The sequence below is a fragment of the Octopus sinensis genome, linkage group LG4 (assembly GCF_006345805.1).
Source record: "Octopus sinensis linkage group LG4, ASM634580v1, whole genome shotgun sequence".
NCBI lineage: Eukaryota > Metazoa > Mollusca > Cephalopoda > Octopoda > Octopodidae > Octopus > Octopus sinensis.
This window is the reverse complement of record NC_043000.1, coordinates 85767709-85787857: the sequence shown is the minus strand read 5'-3', so window position 1 is coordinate 85787857 and position 20149 is coordinate 85767709. Positions and strand designations below refer to the sequence as shown.

Genomic DNA, 20149 nt, shown 5'->3' with positions numbered 1-20149 from the left:
TTCTAAATATTTATATTCTAAGTGAAATGTTAAATATTAAACAATGTTCAAAATATCTGAGAGTAAATCTGAAGTAAATTCCCTCAATGTATAACCACCTCATGCTGAAAAGTGATAGGGACATATGCATGCAAAAAACTAAACATTGATAGGAGACATGCTGCTGTACAATGTGCAGCTAGCTACAATGGCAATAGACACAAGAATGGCAGACTTAGCTTTGAGAAGAGAAGAGAAATAAAATTGAATAGTAACCTGTCTATAGGACAAGTCAACGTTCAGCTTGGCATAAATAAACAGAATATCAACCATCATGTTTCGCACTTGATTAGACTGAAAAAATTCTATTCGAGGATAACTGGAACAGAAGTAAAAAAATGACATAAGTCAATGATGTAATGAAGAGGCTAGAGCACCAGAGAAAGGATTTATATTTTTAAATCCTCACTCAACAAGATGGTTGATAAAACTGAAATATATATATATATAACTGCTCGAAAACAAAATTTCTTTCATTTCAAAAGAAACCATAATTTTTTTTTTTTAATCAAAAGTCTACCAAATTAGATTTGTTTTCCTTCAAAACTCAAGAAAGAGTTGGTTAAACATATGCAGATATATTGAGATGTGCAGTGGTTGAAGTGTTTATTAGATTGCTTGGCTACATGACCCATGAGTGCAAACATCATCATTCCCACTATTACAACTACTACTGCAACTATTATTTTGTGTCCCTAAGTTTGGAAGTTCCCCTCTCAACAAGAAGAAACTCTAAACAATTTTATAACTCAAAAGAGCAAGTCATGTTACAACTACTAAAAATTTCATAATAGGTTGTGTAGTGTTTCACAACATAAAAGAATGCATATATCACTTACTCAGCAATGTTGTTGAAAATATTTTATGCAAGTAAAATAGAACATCATTCCAATTACAAATCAGAATTTAGAATGAGTAGTGAGAGAGTATTAAAAATTGTTTCTTTTTAAATAGTAGCCTGTAAACTCCAGAGTATAAATTATTAAATTTTCTTCATAATACCTTTATATTTAAGGCGTATAAATTACACTCAATTGAAATATTCTCACCTTACATATTTTCAATTTACAGAGCCTTTGTCCTGGCAAATGATCTAAAATTAAGTGTAGTAATTTGAGTTACTTTTGGTTTTATTTCCCCACTTCATACATCTAAAACAAAATATACTATGCCACACTTGAAATGAAGGTAACATACACTTGTTACACACTAATTAAATTTAATGTTCTCTCGAATTTAAGAGACTCAAATTATGGAGCATGTCTTACACAAATATTCTATTCCTACAAATGTAGTTTGAAAATTAAGTTGTGATAATTAAAAGCTAAATGAAATTTTGAAGCTAACAATCCAAGTGCAGAAATTGATGTATCAAAGTAACATAACTGACTATCCTAAGGAAATAATGACACGGACTAACTCTAAAAATTGGTATATCTTGAAAACAAACATTTGAAGTAGACAAGATCAAAGTCATCCAACAACCATAATTTTCAACAAAAACACAGCACAATTAAAAGGAAAACTGTAAAAGTGGTTCAAGGAAATAATTTGCATGATTTTTTCTTTAAAACTCTTTCAGCTGCACTGTTGAATGTATATTATTAGGTTAGATTCACCAAGAAATATTGATATGCATCAAAAATCAATATTGTATGAAACTATGAGAATGGTGACAAATGAGTGAAGATATGATATAAATGTTTATGAGTTTGGGGAGCTAGTACTGAGTCTGACCAAAAGTTGTAAAAACTAAAATGGTAACTAAAACAAAAAATAATAAAAATATAAAGACAATTTGCTAATCTAAAACCAAAAGAAAACTGCTCTAGAATTATTAAAATTAGTCTGACTTCAAAGAGGACAGTTTAACAAACTTCCCTAAAAGCAACAAATGAAAATTATAGAAGAACAGTATGATTAAGTTACAATATGAAGAAAAATACTCGATAAACAAGAAGTATTATCAGAGATGTTGCTTCAACATATAATTTCATCACTGTACATTATTGCTCAATAATGAAACAGCTTTTCTTAGAATTCAGTTAAAATATACAATGGAATTAAAAATCAAAACTTTAAAAACAAAAAAAAAAGACAAAACAAAGCATTTAAAGCACACTGTAAAATGATGAAATGGATGTATTTATTGACAATATAAGCTTTAAGCTTAAATCAATAAGCATGTTCCAGAATATAATATAAATATAAGCAAGTTCCAGAATATAAAATTAAAAAGATTATACTAAATTATTTGAGAACAAAAACAAAACTTACCTTGTGCCTAACTTCATTCTTCGAAAATTACTTGATAATCATCAAATAAATAGATAAAATTTTACTTTCTCTTAGATATTTCTTAATCTATCATTTTAACAGTTCAAAGAAATTCGGAAAGTATTTATTTTCTGTTCACTACCTGCTTTGTTTGGAATTCAAAAACTACCCATCATCACATGAATGAGCCAAAATATTCATTTTCATTGATAGCAGAAGTACACTATATACAGACAGTCTTCTTTGATATATTCAATAAGGAATAAAGGAAGGAGTACTGAATTGTACAGAATTAAAAGATAAGTTTTTCTTCATTAATAGTCTTTGAGACAAACGAATATTTTCTTTCTTGAAAGTTTAAAAAATTATTAATAATTGATGATGATAATAGATCTAATTAAAAGTGAAAATAATTTTACTAAAATAATGAGTATGAATTGAGTAAGATCTTTCCTTTGAGATCAGATAGATTTTAAAGACACAGTAGAGAAGTTTGTGAAATATAAATAATTTAAGTTTAATTTAAAATATGAACAACTGCCGAGGAAACAAAACACATTTCATAATGTAACTGATGAAATACATTTGGCTTCTTCACTGACTGACAGAAAATTAAAAAATTTATGCCCCATCATACAATTTTCTTATTCAAATATAAAGAATTAATCAACTTCTTTCAGGATAAATATTATCAACTTTTCTCTAGTTGTTTTTACATCAAAATCAAAGGAGCAGTGCCACTAGACTTTTCAGACATTCCTAAACAAACAAAGCAGTTAATAACCATTTTGAATTCTTACAAGCAAGCAGGATCAGGATGAACTCCAAAAGAGATAAATCTTGGGAAAGTGAAACTGAAGACAATTTAGGATTTAGTAGATAATCTGAAGTAGAACATTGTGCAAGTGAGGAGATGGTGAATCTGGCAAGACTATTGTAATAAATAAATACATATATATATATATATATATAAAGCTAAAGCTGAATCTATACTGATAGTGGGCTAAAAGCAAAACTACTTTACTTGTATGTTAAAACTACATCAATTAGCCAGCAGCAACCAGCTTAGAAAACATTTTAAATAAGTGACAATGTTTCAAGGACTATCAGCATTTCAGTTTTATCAACAAAATGAAAAGATAAAAATTACTGAACTGCCAAGTGTGCATAGATTCATTTTTACATGTCTTGCTGTATAATACAGTGGTGCAGAGTTTTTGTTTCCAGAAAGGTTTGGCTATCCAGATACAGAGTCCTCACTTTGATGAAATACTTCTATTAGTAAGCGTAGGGTAAATCAAATGCTACAGTTTTATTCACCTTCTGTTCAAATAGGACATTGACTAAAGCAACAAACATTGTGTTGTTCATGGTCACTGGACAACAAATACCTTACAAAGTACTTGCCAAAACACTCCTTGTCCAGGAACTGCAACCATGACTATAAAAAGGCCTTATAACTTTAATTTTGGTGCCATTGTTTTGTGAGATCAGATCTCTCCAAGCAGCTTCTCTAGTAAGCCTGATATGGACTTAGTTCTTGCTGCTTTATTTGCAAACCAGAAGTGTGTCTATACGCAGCACATCAGCTTTACAAAACCTGGCTTACAACTTCTATTAGACAGTATCAGTCCAAAATCTCTCCATATGGCTCTCACTTGCACAGCCCCATTATAATATGGCCAAGCTGAGAATAATGAAACTGCAGGCTCCCATACATCAAACCCCCACATTATAACATTAAATTGCCTTTGCATACAATGCAGACCCCAACAAAACATTATGGCTTAGAAAATATGAAGCTTTTTTTTTTTTTAATATATGCTGCACATTACCAAATTGTTTTACTTTATTCTTATTATTTTGGTAGAAATAAATATTTTATCTCTCCATCACACACATTCTTATTTCCTGTCAAAATCCCAACAATACTTTCAGTGTTTTGAGTATTTCATTCTGGGAAATGGATCTAGACAGTGTCTCTTCACAGTGCATGTCTGAGTAAAGTTGTATGGCAGACAAACAGCTGTCCAGAGGAAGGCAAGGACCAACCCAGTTAGGCTCCAATGTTATCACTAGCATTACCATCAGGATATGAACTAGAACAAATAACATGAGACATTCCATCTCACTAGCATCATCATCATTATTATTTATTATCCATCTTCTATGCTGCCATGGGTTGGATAGTTTGACAGAGTCTGAAGGACTAGCTCATGTTCCAACGTCTATTTTGGCATGGTTTCTACAGCTTTCTAACTCCAACTACTTTATAGAGGACATTGGGTGCTTTTTCATGGCACCAGCTCTTAAGATCATTGCTTCATAATTTGCAAAGATAAGCCCCTAAAGTGGTCCCTATAAATGAGGAAGAACAGAAGAGAGAGTAAGCAATGATTCTAAGCAGAGGGATGATAACCCTGACAAAAGGCAAGACTAACCTCCGCAGGGTCTGAACCAACAAGTTCTATCCAATGTTCTAACAATACTGCATGTACATTAATATTAAGCATCCATTGTAACCCAACAATCCTTAACAGGAGCACACCAAAAAAATAATCAGTTTATTTACAAAGTAAAGCAACCAAGCATTACATGAATCAAAATTATCTCTCTTAATAGAATGTTAAATATCTTACGTTCGGATAACATCTTGCTTGATGGTAAGCCGCAATTCATTGTCTTGAAAAAAGCGATTCCAGGGACTCTAAAATAGTGAAAGGTTAGAAATGATTAAGTAATGCCATATTTTTCAAATAAAAACTGATAAATTGTCTTCTTTATTTCATCTAATATTAAAACTGAATACTGATTTCAAAATATTCAGGTCTTTTATAAATACAAACAAATTAAATTCAAAACTCTAATTTTTCTGTTCACCTCATTTTCAATACATTGCATTCCATAAAACATTTGTCATTATACTCATTGTCAGTCACAAAATTAGATTTTCTTAGATTTTTGTTGCTCCTATAAGTTATCCCTAAACAGTTACTTCAGTTCTATAAATGCTACCCATTAGAGTATATTGCTACTATATATAAAACAGTGTACCACTATTGCTCACTAGCATCTTGGAAAAGATAGAATAACATTTGAAATGGTGCTGATAGAAACAATAGTAAAAATGACAGTGACAAGTGTAAAAGTGGTATATATATAATATGAAGATACACTATGCAAATTCAGAAGTACTGAAACCTTTAGAATAGCAGTATAAGAGACTGAAAGTAGGTGCCCCTCAGTGATAATCCAGGTTGTAGATTAAATCTTTGTAAACATATATTTGTCTTTAGATAAATAGTGATACAATCAACAAGGTTCAAATGTATGATAAGAACACTTACATAAATTAAATTGGTAGCAAGCTTCTCTCAATTTACATGTTTACGATATCATGTGACTACTATTTAAGATAGCTACCATGTTGATAAAGACAATCTGGTCTTTGCTGGAAATAAATGACCTCATGCAAATATGGCTTTCTTTTGGATAAGCCTTTTACAGTGATATTATAATATTAAGTTTTCAATAAGCATATTACACTGTCCAAATATTACATTAGCGGTGTCATATTAAAAGTAATTATATTTTATAAAGGTTAAGCAGCCATTCAGCAATGATGTAGATTAATAAACTTCATGATGTACATACAATTACTATCCCATAGATCATAATGTCTGCTATACTAAATGGCTGAATTCAAATTAACAAAAGATTGGAGATGGAAAACATGGTGGAAGTTAATTTTTTTTTTATTTCCCCTAGCTAGCAACTATACAATCATTTTTGTAGGAATACTGCATTTATATGTTTTCCACTGTTAAGTAAGATTTGGAACCTACTTCATTTGTCACACAAATCGGAGAAGAGAAACAGTATAGCACATTAGGATTTCAATGTTGATTTTACTGTCATTATATCTTTATATACATTATGCGTCTGTGATTATCTACATTGATATTTTACAATATGGTAATTAGCTTTAATTTAGAAGTCCAGTAAAACAATGTTCGCATCTCAGTCATCAATAGTACCACTGTTTTAATGTCTATTTTTAAATGTTTGTATGGATCAGGTGAAATTCTTTGAGGTAAGTTGTCTATATCCAGGTATTCTTCCTGTCATCATCCCTCACTTGTTCCCAAGTAAGGTAATATTTTTTCCCTGGCTAGACAGGTTTTTGAAAATTGGAAATGAAAGACACCGTTTATATGATGATGACACTCATTTACAACTATCAGGCAATGTCAAAACAAAGAGACACAACCACACACACATATACAGTGGGTTTCTTTCAGTTTCTATCTACCAAATCCACTCACAAGGCTTTGGTTAGCCTGGAGCTACAATAGGTGACACTTGCCAAAGGTGACACACAATGGGGTTAAACCCAAAACCCAGTGGTTGAAAAGCACTGTCAGTACAAAAATTAAAACTGAAAAAAAAAAAGACAAAACAAAGATTATTAACTTTCAGCAGCTACAAATACCAAAGCACATTAATTTTTAGTCTTATATGAATGTTTATATGATACACAATATATACATTTTGATTTTTACAATACAAGAAACTTACTTCTTCAGCCTGAGACAGTGGATTGTTCAAAGATAAGTCATGGGCAGAGTCAACAGCTTTGCGTGGATTTATTATGAGCTACAAGAAAGAAAAAAAATGTTTTTCTTCACATTATACCTTAGATTAAAACAAAATCAGGAAAACATTAGCATTTAGTGATTATCAAGCTAATTTTACATGCAATTCTCTAAATTATCACTAATTAGTTAAGACTACAATGCAGCATCCTCCAATGTATTTTGATCCAAGACTGTATTTCACCAAGTTTCAAGTAAATCAATTCATCACCAACAAGGAACCAGTTAAGTATGTTTGTTATGACATTAGTGTAAGAGTAGTTTTCTTGCTAGGTTCAGAGTCTTCTTCATTCTGTGCAAACATTAATAGCAGGCCATGTGAGTTTATGGTATATACCTACATTCTATATTGGTGGTTCAGAGAAAAATTAAAGTGACTATATAGATATGTCTACTTCAAATATACCAAGTTTATATCTCATTCACTAGCACATGACAATTACAAGGTTTTTGGGGTATCTCAACTTCAGAACCAGTTTTACACAATTTCAACAGGTAAGTAAACTTAAATTTCAATTGAGATATCAAATGCAATCTACATATATTTTGGCTCAACTAATCTATATAAAGATGAAATATAATACATACACCCCACCCTTCAAAAGACCAACACAATATGACTTCGCAAGACATCTTGCTTTTCACTGGCATGTATACATTAACTACAGTACACAGATGGTTATTTTAATTTAATGCTGCTTCAATTGCATACACTGAATTTTTTATCTATTTTTTTTTAATCTTTTAGTCGAGGGAAGGCAGTGCTCATGCACGACCCTTTACAGGTCTCTGAGACAAGTTGGAAAGACAGACAAAGATCTGCTCAAATCCAACAACTTGCAACAGAGAGAACTCTGCTAATTCCACTCAACATGTCTGGGAGTGGCATTAACCAGGTGATGGATTAAATCTCTCACTCAGTTAGACCTGTGTAGGATTTGAACTTAGAATACAAAGAACTGGAAAAAATACCACAGGGCAGCCAGTCTGATATTCTTATAGTTCTGCCAATCCACTCCACTAGATTGGTACTTTATTAACACAGAAGTGAAAGGTAAATACTTTAAGCATTAAAAAAACCCCACAATTTTTCAGTGATTCAGTATAGTTAATATTTGTAGAAAGACATTTATTAATGGAAAACTTTAACACAGTTTGCATGTACGGAACATGGAATAACAAAGATAAACAGAAAACAAAGACTGGGAGTTATTGGAATACATGTTATGAATATAGACTTAAAAAAGATAAGCAGAGAATTACAAAATTCAAATAAAATAAGTGACAAGTGTAAATCTGTAGATCTTTGTCCATTAGGAGAGTGTAGAACATTGAAAACTTACATTATTCTTTAAATCATCATATTTTTGCCGCCATTCTCTAGTCTTTATCAGCCAGTTTGATTTGTCTTCAAGCAAAACCTCTAAATAGAGCTAGATTAAAGAAAAATATTCAAATGAATAGAGTAAGATTCCTTGGGTGAAATTTCCAAGCACAAATTAAAATTTTTATATATATATATATGTAAGAAAATCAATGAATCTGATTCTATGTATGTGTATAAATAAGCATGTATATGTATATATAAACGGATTCATTGACTCTTCATAGATAACAAGATGAAAAAAAATGCAAGTATAAAAGATGGCTGACTTTGCCTAATTAACAAGATAAATTTAATTGTTATTACTAACAGTAAATAAAAGTAAAATAACAAAGGTAAAGAGAAATAAATTCACACAAATATTTCAGATACAAGAAGGTTTTAAAAAATAAGCATTTCAATACAAAATGTATGACATCTTTAACCCTTTAGCATTTAAATCAGCCATATACAACCAAAATATTCTACCCATTTTCTCATTTTATGCTCAATCCAGCCAGATCCAGCTTCTCACATCTACCTTACAATGTCATTCTAAAATTAAACAATTACATCTTCAAAATCTGGAGACTATGGGATAATACATCATTAATTTGAAACAATATGAATAAATAAGCATTACATTGAATGCTGAAGGGTAAAGGTAAAATGAAAGAAAGTTAATTTCTGGCAAAAACAATTACTTATGGACCATAAATCACAATTTTATTGTTTGTCATTAAGAAATGTTTTACAACACTGAAATTTGTTTAATTTCTATTGTAAAGTTTAACTATCCGTTTTATTTTGAGTATGTCGAGTTCAGAAGATGTGTAACTGTTATCTTGTGACAAAATTCATTGAAGATATCCAACATCCAAAAACTCTGGCAGATTTTAACTGTTTACTTTCCATTTTGTGGAATTAATTAAAAATGGCAGGAAGTAATTAAATACCATTTACACACAAATTCTGGGTATTCAATATTAATAATTATGTCACAGCATTTATTTGCTTAACCCTTTTGTTATCAAACCGCCCAAAGCCGTCCGAAAAAAATTTAGGTTTATGCACCCAAACCCGCCCATATTTACCTATTCATATTTAAATGAGAATATCAGAGCAAATCTCTTTAGTACATTCGTGAAAACACCTGATTATACTTCGTAAACAGTTCATCTACAGTTTTGTACAACGATCGAAGTGTAATTTTAATTCTGTGAATTTTGGGGGATTTTTTTCCGAAATTTGTTCCTATTGTGTTTTCAAAATTTGTAATTCTGACAAAAAATGGATACGAATTTCATTATATCAAGCAGCGAGTCAGAATTCGAAGGCTTTTCTACTGAAGACCTTGATAAATCTAACTCTATGACTGAAAAAAAAAAGCACGTGGTATTTGATAATGAATCCGATGTTTCATTTTCCGAAAATGAAACAGTGAATCCAAGAGCTCCGACAGCAATAAAGAAAATGAATTGGCACCTGAATGGAGTGAAAATTTAGAAACTGTTTCTTTCAGTGATTTTTCTGAAGAAACTGGACCAAGCCACAATCTTTCCCAGGAGAGTAAAGCCTTAGACTATTTCTTTTTACTTTTTCGAATGAGCCTATTTGAAATCATTACAGCGGAAAGAACCGTTACGCTAAATGTAAACAAAGCGAAAGAAAGGATACTTTGTGGTTTCCCACAACCTTAAATGAAATTAAGGCTTATTTTGCCATAAATATTATTATAGGTATCAGAAAGTTACCCAGAATAACAAATTCTATAGTAAAATTTGGTTGTATACCCAATTGAATATTAGCTAATAACCCATTTTCTATAGCGATGTTTGAACAAAAATTTTAATAATTTTATATTTTGTTGAATTTACCTGTATCTACCTGCAATTAGAGTCACTTTGTGACAAAAATTATAGTATAGAATTGCTTGAGAACATTTCATTAAATTATCTTCCAAAAATCACATTAATATATTGATAAATAAAAAAGTTATAGTTGTTTAATGAAACCAGACTAAATTTATGATTATGTTAGAAATTAATTGAAACACATAAGGTGTGTATTTTGGTCAGAAATATAGTAACGAAAGGGTTAAGCATCAATTTTATTAACATTGCTCTATCTTTTTATTTTCATTTTTTTTTAATCAAAAACTGAAAAGAGTCAAATTTACAGCGACAGCAACCACTGTCACCTTTTTTATATAAATATATTTTGTTTACATTTCAGGAGTATAAACATGTATACTGTGTTTATATTTGTAGTAGACTACAATATAGTGTTTACATTTCAGAAGCTGTCATCATCATCATCAAATGTCTGCCTTCCATTCTGGCATGGATTGGGGGACTTGAGAAGATCAAATGAGCCAGAAGATTGAGCTGAGCTCCAGTGTCTATTTTGGCATGTTTACTACAGCTGGATGCCCTCTTCTAACACCAACTACTTTTACAAAGTGTACTGGATGGGGTTTTTTTCATGATAATGGCACTTATGAGTGGGTGAGTATAAATATATTGTTTATATTTATAGTGTCTAAAAAAAATACAGAGCATAATCATCTCACCACCACTGGTGCCACAAAAAAAGTAACACAGTAAAGTGGCTAGCCTAAAGATGAGAATTCAACCATAGAAACCATACCAAAGCAGACACTGATGCACAATGCAGTCCTCAACCCTTCAGATCTTAAATCTTACAACCCATGCCAACATGGGCATTAAAAGATAATGCCCCCACCACACACGTAGATAAGCTTCCATGCAACTTCTATCTGCTAATTTTGCTTGCAAGACATATATAAATTTTTATTTTCAGATTATGAAATACATACCTTCCAACAAATACTACGAAATCTGCTACTTCGTAAATTTCCACGTAAGCCATGGTTCCGCAAAGCCTTCAAAAAGTTAGGTTTCCCGAACAATCGTTCCCACTCAGTGCTGAAAAAATTTTTTAAAACAAAATAAGAATTAGTTTCTCTTATTGTTATCATTTAGTGATGAGCAATATTTACAACTACAAGCATGGCTGCATGGTTGAGAAGTTGGCTTCCTGAACACATGATCTCAGATTCAACCCTACTGCAGTGTCCAAAGCAAGTGCCCTTTACTATGGCCCTGGGCTAACCAAAGTCCCTTGTGGGTGGATTTGGTAGACAGAAATGAAAGAAGCCACAGGGGGGAGTCCGTCCTAGTCCTGACATTGCACAGTATTTGTAAATGAACCTCACCAATCTTTCATGAAAACATGCCTAGCCAGAAGGAAATATTACATTACTTTGTATTAGGTGTGGGTTGGTGACAGGCAGGGTATTTGTCTACCTGAACAAATTCCATCTGACCCATTCAAGCATGGAAAAGTGAACAATAAAACAATGAAGATGATGATTGACTTTGGACATATTCCAGATTACTCTTCACAATTGTACTGCGTTAGTCAATACTTATATTCATTGCTGTAAAAACACAAGACCTGTCCCTCCCAGTTGAGTATCCTTCAATTTATTTACAAATGTACGTACAGGTATGGCTATGTGGTTAAAAAGTTCACTCCCTAACCATGTGGTTCGAGGTTCAGTCCCATAGGCTGACAAAACTTTGAGAAGATTTGGTAGACAAAAACAGAAACCTTCCCCCCACTCTCTCTCTCTCTGTGGTGTGTGTGTGTGTGTGTGTGTGTGCGTGCATGTTGTAGCTATACATAAAGTCACATGCAAAGAGCAGCGTTGTTATCATCACTTCTTCAGTCAACAAATCATCCCCCCACTGACTATGCCTTCAAAAAAAGTATGCAATGAGAAACCCCTTCCTTGAAAACATATGGGTTAGTGAAAGGAAGGGTATTTGGCTGCAATATAATGCCTTGCTATCATATTTGTCTAATCCATGCTAGCATGAAAAAACATACATGAAAACAAAGCTACTTTCTATTTTATTGTAAGTTTATAATTACTAATATTAGTTGTCATTGTTTATTAATGAGAGTCGCAACTTGGCTTCTTGAAATTAATTTGACATATCTTAAACATTCCCAGTTTAAAAATACTTTGAAACCAAATCTCAATAGACCTTTTGGTTTAACATCAAACCACACACATTTTTATTATTTAGCAAGCAGAAGTTGGTGAGCTGAGAACCTCAGAAGAAATGCAGTTTTTGTACTGACTTTTTACATTTCAAGTTCAACTCCCACCAAGGTAAATGTTTACCTTTCAGTACCAGGGGTCAATGGTGTCAACTAGCCCCCATTCCTCAAAATCACTAGTTTTGTGCCTAACTCATCATCATTTAACGTCCGCTTTCCATGCTGGCATGGATTGGACAGTTTGACTGAGGACTGGCAAGCCAGGAGGCTGTACCAGGCTGCAATCTGACCTGGCAAGGTTTCTACAGATGGATGCCCTTCCTAACACCAACCACTCAGTGTAGTGGGTGCTTTTTATGTGCACCAGCATGGGGGTCAGTCAGGCGGCACTGGCATCAACCATGCTTGAATGGTGCTTTTTACATGTCACTGACACAGAAGCCAGTCAGGTGGCACTGGCATTGCCCATGCTCAAATGGTGCTTTTTAAGTGACAGGCATTGGAGCCAATCAGGCAGCACTAGCATCAACCATGCTCAAATGGTGCTTTTTCATGCCACCAGCCCTGGTGTCAGACACACTCAAAGGTGCTTATTACATGCCACCAACATTGGTACCAGTCAAGCATGCCCAACGATTGAAGGGTACTTTTAAATGGGCCAGTTAAGTGACACAGGCATCGGCCACGGTTACGATCTTTGCCCAGGCAATTCTTAATCTAGCAGCTATGCTCTCAGAGTGCCTACCCCCACTACTGACTTGGTCACCTAGGTAACAGAAGCTATCAACTACTTCTAGTTTTTCCCCTGCATGCGATGGAATCTGTTTTCTGTACATCTTCAGTGTTTATTGGCCCTGTACATCTATTAATAGCTTATCCTGTAATGTTGAGTTGTCCTTAGCTAAATGTCCAGTTGTGGACATTTCTTAAGTCTAGTGCTAGAATCTCTAATCATTACTTTTTATTACCTTTTCTTCAATGAATCAAATATGAACAAAGATTTGTGTCCCAGAAGACCCAACACAATTCCTTTTCAATTGGCTTTGTCTCTTAAGAATTCAAACATTGATTACACATTGATTTTCTTACCAGTATTCCAGACCTCAATAAACATCATGCCTTCATATCACAGGAAATATTTGAATCTTTAGCATATTGTGACATTTAAAAGAACACAAATTACCTTACAGGATATCAACATTAAACTAATGAATGAGGATTTTGAAAGACATCGCTCATAACTCACAAGCAACAAGCTATAAAACACCTGAAATAAGGTCTTCAAGCCTTAAAACTCCTGGCTAAAGAATGCAACTTCAAGGCAGTGAATAATTTGATACTGGCTGCCTTTAATTTCAGAATAATTTTGACAAGTCTAAAGCTTGGACTACTAGAAATTAGAAACAGCAATATCACAGCCAGAGCAGTGAACTTTGCTCAAAAGGATGCTAGCACTTATAACAATGTTGTCATTGTAAATATTGTGACAAAGGAGGAACACCAAACAAGAAATTATTTCAGCAGCTGCTTCTCAGAAGTCTATTCTCATTTTTGTGCATGAGGAAGTACAGGGTGAGACAGAGAGGATGGACGTTTTTAAAATAGCTACTATACAGCTCTAGTGGGAGGAACATATGTCCAATAAGTACCATTCGGTCCGTAGTGTCCTGGCATTTTTTTTTCATTTCAGGTGAAGCCATGGCGCTGTGGATGATAAAGCATCACATGTTTACCTATAACAGTTACATGAAGAATATTGAGTCTGTCATAGCAGTTCAGCATGAGTTTCAGCACCACTTCAACATTCACTGAAATCAGGCTCTTCCCACCCATAACACAATCTTACATTGGATAAATGCACTTCATACATGAGATACACTAATGAATAGGACACTAGTGGAAGTGCCACAACAGTATGGAACCCAGAAAATGTGGAATGTGTCAGGTAAGCTTTGATACGGAGTCCAAATCACTCTGCTCAGAGGCATTCCACTTAACTTGGCATCGGTAATCAATCAGTAAGGCATATTTTGAAAGAAGACCTGCATTTCCACCTGTACAAATTGGTTAACAGTTGAAACCATGGGACAATGCACAGTGGCTTAACTTCACACATCAGATGGAAGCAATTTTTGAAGCAAATGACAACCTCAGTTTGTTAACGAATGATAAAGTAAATTTTCATCTCAATGGCATAGTGAATCAACAGAACTGTCATTATTGGGCTCTTGAAAATCCAAGAGAACTGCACGAAAGACCACTGCACGGCCTGAATTACAACGAAAATATATGCCTATTCAATGTGTGTGGTTTCAGCAGGATGGGGCAACAGCCCACACAGCCAGAGCATCAATGGACATTCTTCGCCCTCTCTTCTGTGACCATCTCATTTCCAGGTTTGCTGACATTCCTTGGCCCCTTCAGTCCCCTGATTTGTCCATGTGTGATTATTTCTTGTGGGAAAACCTCAAGGTACGTGTGTATGTGCATAAGCCCCATACATTGGACAATTGAAGTATAAGAACGCCTTCAGAAATGCATCAGTGAAAACGAACACCATATGATAGATGTTGTTTGCCCCACCCTGTATAAAGGCTGCAGAAAATGTCCAACAAGAAATACCCTATGTTACAAGCATGAGAAAAAAACCCATTATTCTCTGGTATGCTAATCACATAATAAACAGGCAATGAACCAATCTCTAAAGCATTAACGTCTGCAAATTTAAGTTTTCTAGTTTTACTGTAACATCCTTTATCTCATGCACACAATAGCTTAATTAACAATCAGTCAATACTAGCTTTATTTGACAGTGAAAACACTGACAATATTATCAAAGATGATATTGTTCAGTAGAACGATTTAGTTATTAAACCATTCAGAGGTAATATTATGACAGCATCAATGCAGTTCCAAGAACATACAAACTTGACAGCCAATATACTGAAAAGTTGTGCAAATAGCAATTGCTAGTAGTTATATGCAGCTTCTGCTCACATGTAATACTGGGACGCAGTTTTATGTCTCAACAATCTTCAGATTTTAAGTTTAATGCCTCTGCAAACCCTCTAATGTTATCAAATTTTGCTTGATTTCACCAATTTGCACTGTACAAAATTTAAATTCAAATCTCATTACTGCACCTAACAGAAAAGTATTCTGTGGGCAAATTCATAAGACAAAAGGTTAAACTACCTAATCAAAAGCATCACAGAGCTAACACACTATGGAGAGCTCTCAGATAATAAAATAAAAGTGAAAAATCAAACAAGTGTTTTGTCAGATTTCTCAACCCTTTTGCTCTTCTTGATGCTTTTCCTTTGATAGATAATCTCTGCTAAATACCAATATTTATATTTTAGCAAGATCAATATGACATGACCTTTATCAAATGATTAAAGACTGTCTTTAAACTATTTTCCAGCCTTGTAGCAATTGTGACAGTAAACTTCCATTTGGTTTCATAAATGTTGTGGCATATAAAAGTAAATTATTCCACAGCCTTATATCTAGTTACATTTTGATAACATTATTGTATGCTGTGACTCCATTACAGATCAAGAGAGAAATTTAAAGACATTTCATAACATTTTTTTTAAATACAATTTTGGTAAGACAAAATCAATTTCTTTGGTTATTGCAGTCAAAATAACTATAAAATAACACCAGAGCCTGGAAGATTGCTTCCTCTTAAATTTCTTAAAGTACCCACTTCCAAAAATTTTTCTGTTGCTAGTTTATTACAGCAAATGGGTGATACTTTTTCAAATAAAACAAGACTTTTAATGAAATTTACTACTTTTCTTATTTCTCAAGGAATAGTTATTGCTTTCAAACAAAATTGATATAGAAAATGTTTTTTTCTATGCTACAGACAATTCTGTTCCATTTACTGTTCAGACTGATGTACCAGACATTGTTTTGGTCACAACTTTCCCCTTCTAAAAGTGAATCTTTTATCCTTTCAGTTAAGAAGGTAGCTGCTGTGATTATTGAGTGCTTCGACCATTGGCAGCACTATTTCCAAGAGAAACACTTTACCCACATTATCAAAGAATCCAATTTAAGTTTGGTAAATTTGATAAATTCAAAATAAAAAACAACAAAACAGTATGCTAGGAAATCAAATTTTCTTCACAGAGGCAGGACAAGTTGGAATCATGAGAAACTTTTGGATTACTGGAGTTGGAGTTGATAAAAATGTACTGAATCTCCCAACTCAGACTAAAGTTAAGTTAAAATGTAATATAAACCTTTTAAAATTTCCAGTTTCACATAAAAGTTTGAAAATAAATGATTTTAAGAACTTCTACAAAGGAAAATCTAGTAGAAATAATTGTTTCTAAAAACAAAGACATTAGTCATTTTTTAGTTGTATTTTTGATTAAACAAGTTTCCTTTAATAGATTTTGAAACAAACTCTTCAGTGTTTTACAATATAATTATTTTTATTATTTCATGCAATTGTTCACATTCAATTTTAATTCCAACAATGCTTTATTCTTGAAAAGAAATGGTTATGTATCTAATTGCATTTATTTCCATTAAAATGGTCATTTGTTCAGTTCCTGTAGTTGAATCCATTAATTTTAACTTCATGCATTTTTGATTTTTTGAACTGATAAACAAAGGGGTTCCTAGTTTCCTTTTATAGTATTTTTATTACTTCTTTTCTATCTTTTTACTTTGTAAACTTTTGATGAAAACATCTTTTCTTATTTTTCATGTCTTATACTTAATTATTTCTAACTTCTTTGATAGATAATTTTTAAAAAGTCACAAAGGCATAGCTAATAGCATTTAAATTCCAATTTTAACATATTAGGGTGCTAAATAGTAAACTGATGATCCACATTGTCCAAGCATGCTGTATGTTTTCAATCAACATAAGAAATATATAAGTCTAATTACAAATAGGAGTCAGAAATAGTGGTACCATAAATTGAGGAGTCTGAATCAAAGATTTTGTGTACCAACACCACAGTACTACATATAGGTTTGACATTTTCCACTGATATGGAAAATAGAATGTCAGTACTAATGTTTTGTCTCAAATATAATGTTCTGTTCAACTAGAGTATAAATTTATTCAATCTATTCACAAGGAACCATGTTACCCAGACATGAGAAGATTGCTTTATTATGAAATGGCAAAAAAAAAATCTTTGATTTTCTACAAAGGATGTTTGTAAGATCTGTTATAGCTGAGAATATGCTCCGAACTATAAAACCTTAATTTCACAATCTTATGGACCAACATGCTGTAAGAGCTACTCAGTCTATGGAAGACCTAAACAGTCAATATCACAAAAAATTTCTTTTAATGGCAGTTGATGAATAGTCATGTTCCCCTCTTAATTTCCTTGGTGCTGATATTACCAATGTCCCAAAGAGCCATTCTCTCAAGTTGGAACTACCAACACTATCCACAGTAACAAAAAAGCCTAAATCATATATATGGAAGTATAACATTTTCTAACACAAAAAGGATCATGTTAAGCAGAACTATCCATTACGATGTGAAAAACCAGTCAGAGAATATGGAAGATGGTACTGTTGTCTTTCAAGTCATGGAATCTTCCAAAATCTCATTAGGAAGATGGTATTTTTGAAATACTTCATTCAATTCACTCTCTTAACTACTATAAATAAGACTCCTCTAGGTTAATTTTTACTTTTTTCATAAGACACCATTTTCTAAATGGTATCCTTCAACCTCTTTGGCTAATTTCTTCTGGTCCAGGCTATAAAAAAATATATATAAAAGTGACTCTAATGCAGAAGCTAAATTACTGGAATATAATGATATGTTTGCCTATGTTTGAAAAGTTATAGAGTCATAAATACTATTACTAAATTTACATCTTAATAGTTCATTAGGAATTTCATTTCTTTACAAAAGAGGGAGTGTTTTAATTCTGCATTTCGGCAAAAGATGTTTTAGCACGTAAAGGATGAGTTATCTCCCTTACTTATTCTTTTCCAACTTGGTTATGAGTTCTATTTTGAGATTGGAAAGTGAAGATAACAGGTTATTCTTGGAATTGAGATATTGTATATTGTTTTGCATTCTCAGAGTACGGGGTACAGGGAGACATAATGAAGCGTATGGTGATGTTAGGATCCAACAAGGTCAGAATGAGTGTTTAATGAAAGGAATACTGTTAGGAGCAATTATCTTATACTGCATACACTTAATAACTGTAGGTTCAATAAAGTTCAATAAGAATTTTGCTCTGTGAATTACCAACAGCTTTATCTGCAAAAGAGCTACTTACAAAGCCATCTCAATTAATGAGTAATAGGAGGAGACTTATGGTAAATTGGTAAAGAATTCTTTAATGAGAGATCCAGCTGAAACTTGAGAAGCTTGTGAGTTTTCACACCATGCAATCATTGAAAATATCACTTGATTTCCTGACAGCCATCTTGCAGCATCTGGATAATTTACTCCAAGTATTGAAACCATGTCCCTCACCTGTATTGGTGCAACATTGCTATGAGTGGCTCACTTAGTGATTTAGGGGTGGTAAACTTTGGTTGCGAAAAGTGTCATAATGTATATCTAAGTGAATGGTATCAGTCATCTATACTTTTTATCAAGGGGAGACAGTAACAAAACAGCAGAATTCCAACCAGTTAGCAGGTTTGAAATCCCAAACAGTTTGAACAGAGGCTGGAATTGTTGTGCAGCAGAATAATGGAATGGGTTCCCTTAATTAAGCAGTGATTAAATGATCTGAAGGAGCAGAAAATGTGTACACAGAGGAAAGGCTATGTTTGGAGATTAGAAAATGGTAAAAGATATTTGGAGAACGTTTGGTGATAAAGTATGTTCAACACAGATACAATTGATGATAATGACCAATGGGCATTCTTTCATCCATCAAGAGGCTCCTTTGCTTTACAATCTACAAGATGACTCCACAAAAAGCTGGTGCCACAAAAAGCACCCAGTACATTCTGTAAATGGCTGGTAAATCAAATCAAGCAAAAAGCAATGTAAGACTTCAGAAGGCTCTTTAGTCCTGCTGACAATAAGGCAACCTCTATAGTGCTAGTGCAACAAAAAATGCACCCAGTATACTCTGTAAAGATATTGATGTTAGGAAGAGCATTCAATAGTAGAAACTAAGACATTAGAGAAAGACATAGTACTCTGACCTGTCAGAGTAGTTTGATCCATCATGGGTCGAGCTGGCATGGGTTGAATGTCAAACCATCCGACCCATTACAACTTAGGAAATGCCTAGATGGTAGGTGGTAACGATGATGATTGTCTCAGTTGAGGATACTTAGTAAGTGAAGAGACAAACTGGTACAAACAGTTGAGGATGGAAAATTGAGTAAGCTTCTATAATGTGGCAGAATGAGAGGATTGTTTTAGTCCAAGAGGATTAGCACATACTGAACTCATCAAGGATAATTCCAAAAGAAAAAAAATTAGTAGATATATTCTCAATACAGAATGAAAGGTAGTCAAACAGCTGATGATTGGAGAAATAGAGATTTCATGAACTTCTAAAACTGAGGAAGTGAGTACTTGAATCAGCCTAATGAAATGGATGGAAAATAAAGATAGAGATTCTACACAGACAGAAGTTAGAATATAAAGTATAGACTGGACAGTAGAAATGTTTCGGAGACAAGGATAAGAATTCAAAATTGGTAAAAAACAATGAGTTTTTAGAAAGAAAAAGCACTATCAATACAAATTTAAAAT

At 33.0% G+C, this 20149-nt stretch overlaps 1 protein-coding gene across 12 annotated transcripts in view; it reads right to left on the bottom strand.

Moving 5' to 3' along the window:
* LOC115210674 (TBC1 domain family member 5) overlaps positions 1–20149 on the bottom strand; it is an 82192-nt gene that overhangs the window by 39779 nt on the left and 22264 nt on the right. For 8 of the 12 annotated variants that reach the window (XM_029779336.2, XM_029779338.2, XM_029779337.2 and 5 more), the window contains exons 4-9: positions 11174–11282; positions 8315–8404; positions 6895–6972; positions 4956–5023; positions 2317–2346; positions 256–358 (exon numbers count right to left, since the gene is read on the bottom strand). In XM_029779336.2, the coding sequence (XP_029635196.1) occupies positions 256–358; positions 2317–2346; positions 4956–5023; positions 6895–6972; positions 8315–8404; positions 11174–11282 (478 nt within the window). The remainder of the gene's footprint in view (positions 1–255; positions 359–2316; positions 2347–4955; positions 5024–6894; positions 6973–8314; positions 8405–11173; positions 11283–20149) is intronic. The other 4 variants (XM_036502221.1, XM_036502224.1, XM_036502220.1 and 1 more) reach the window with 2 other exon arrangements.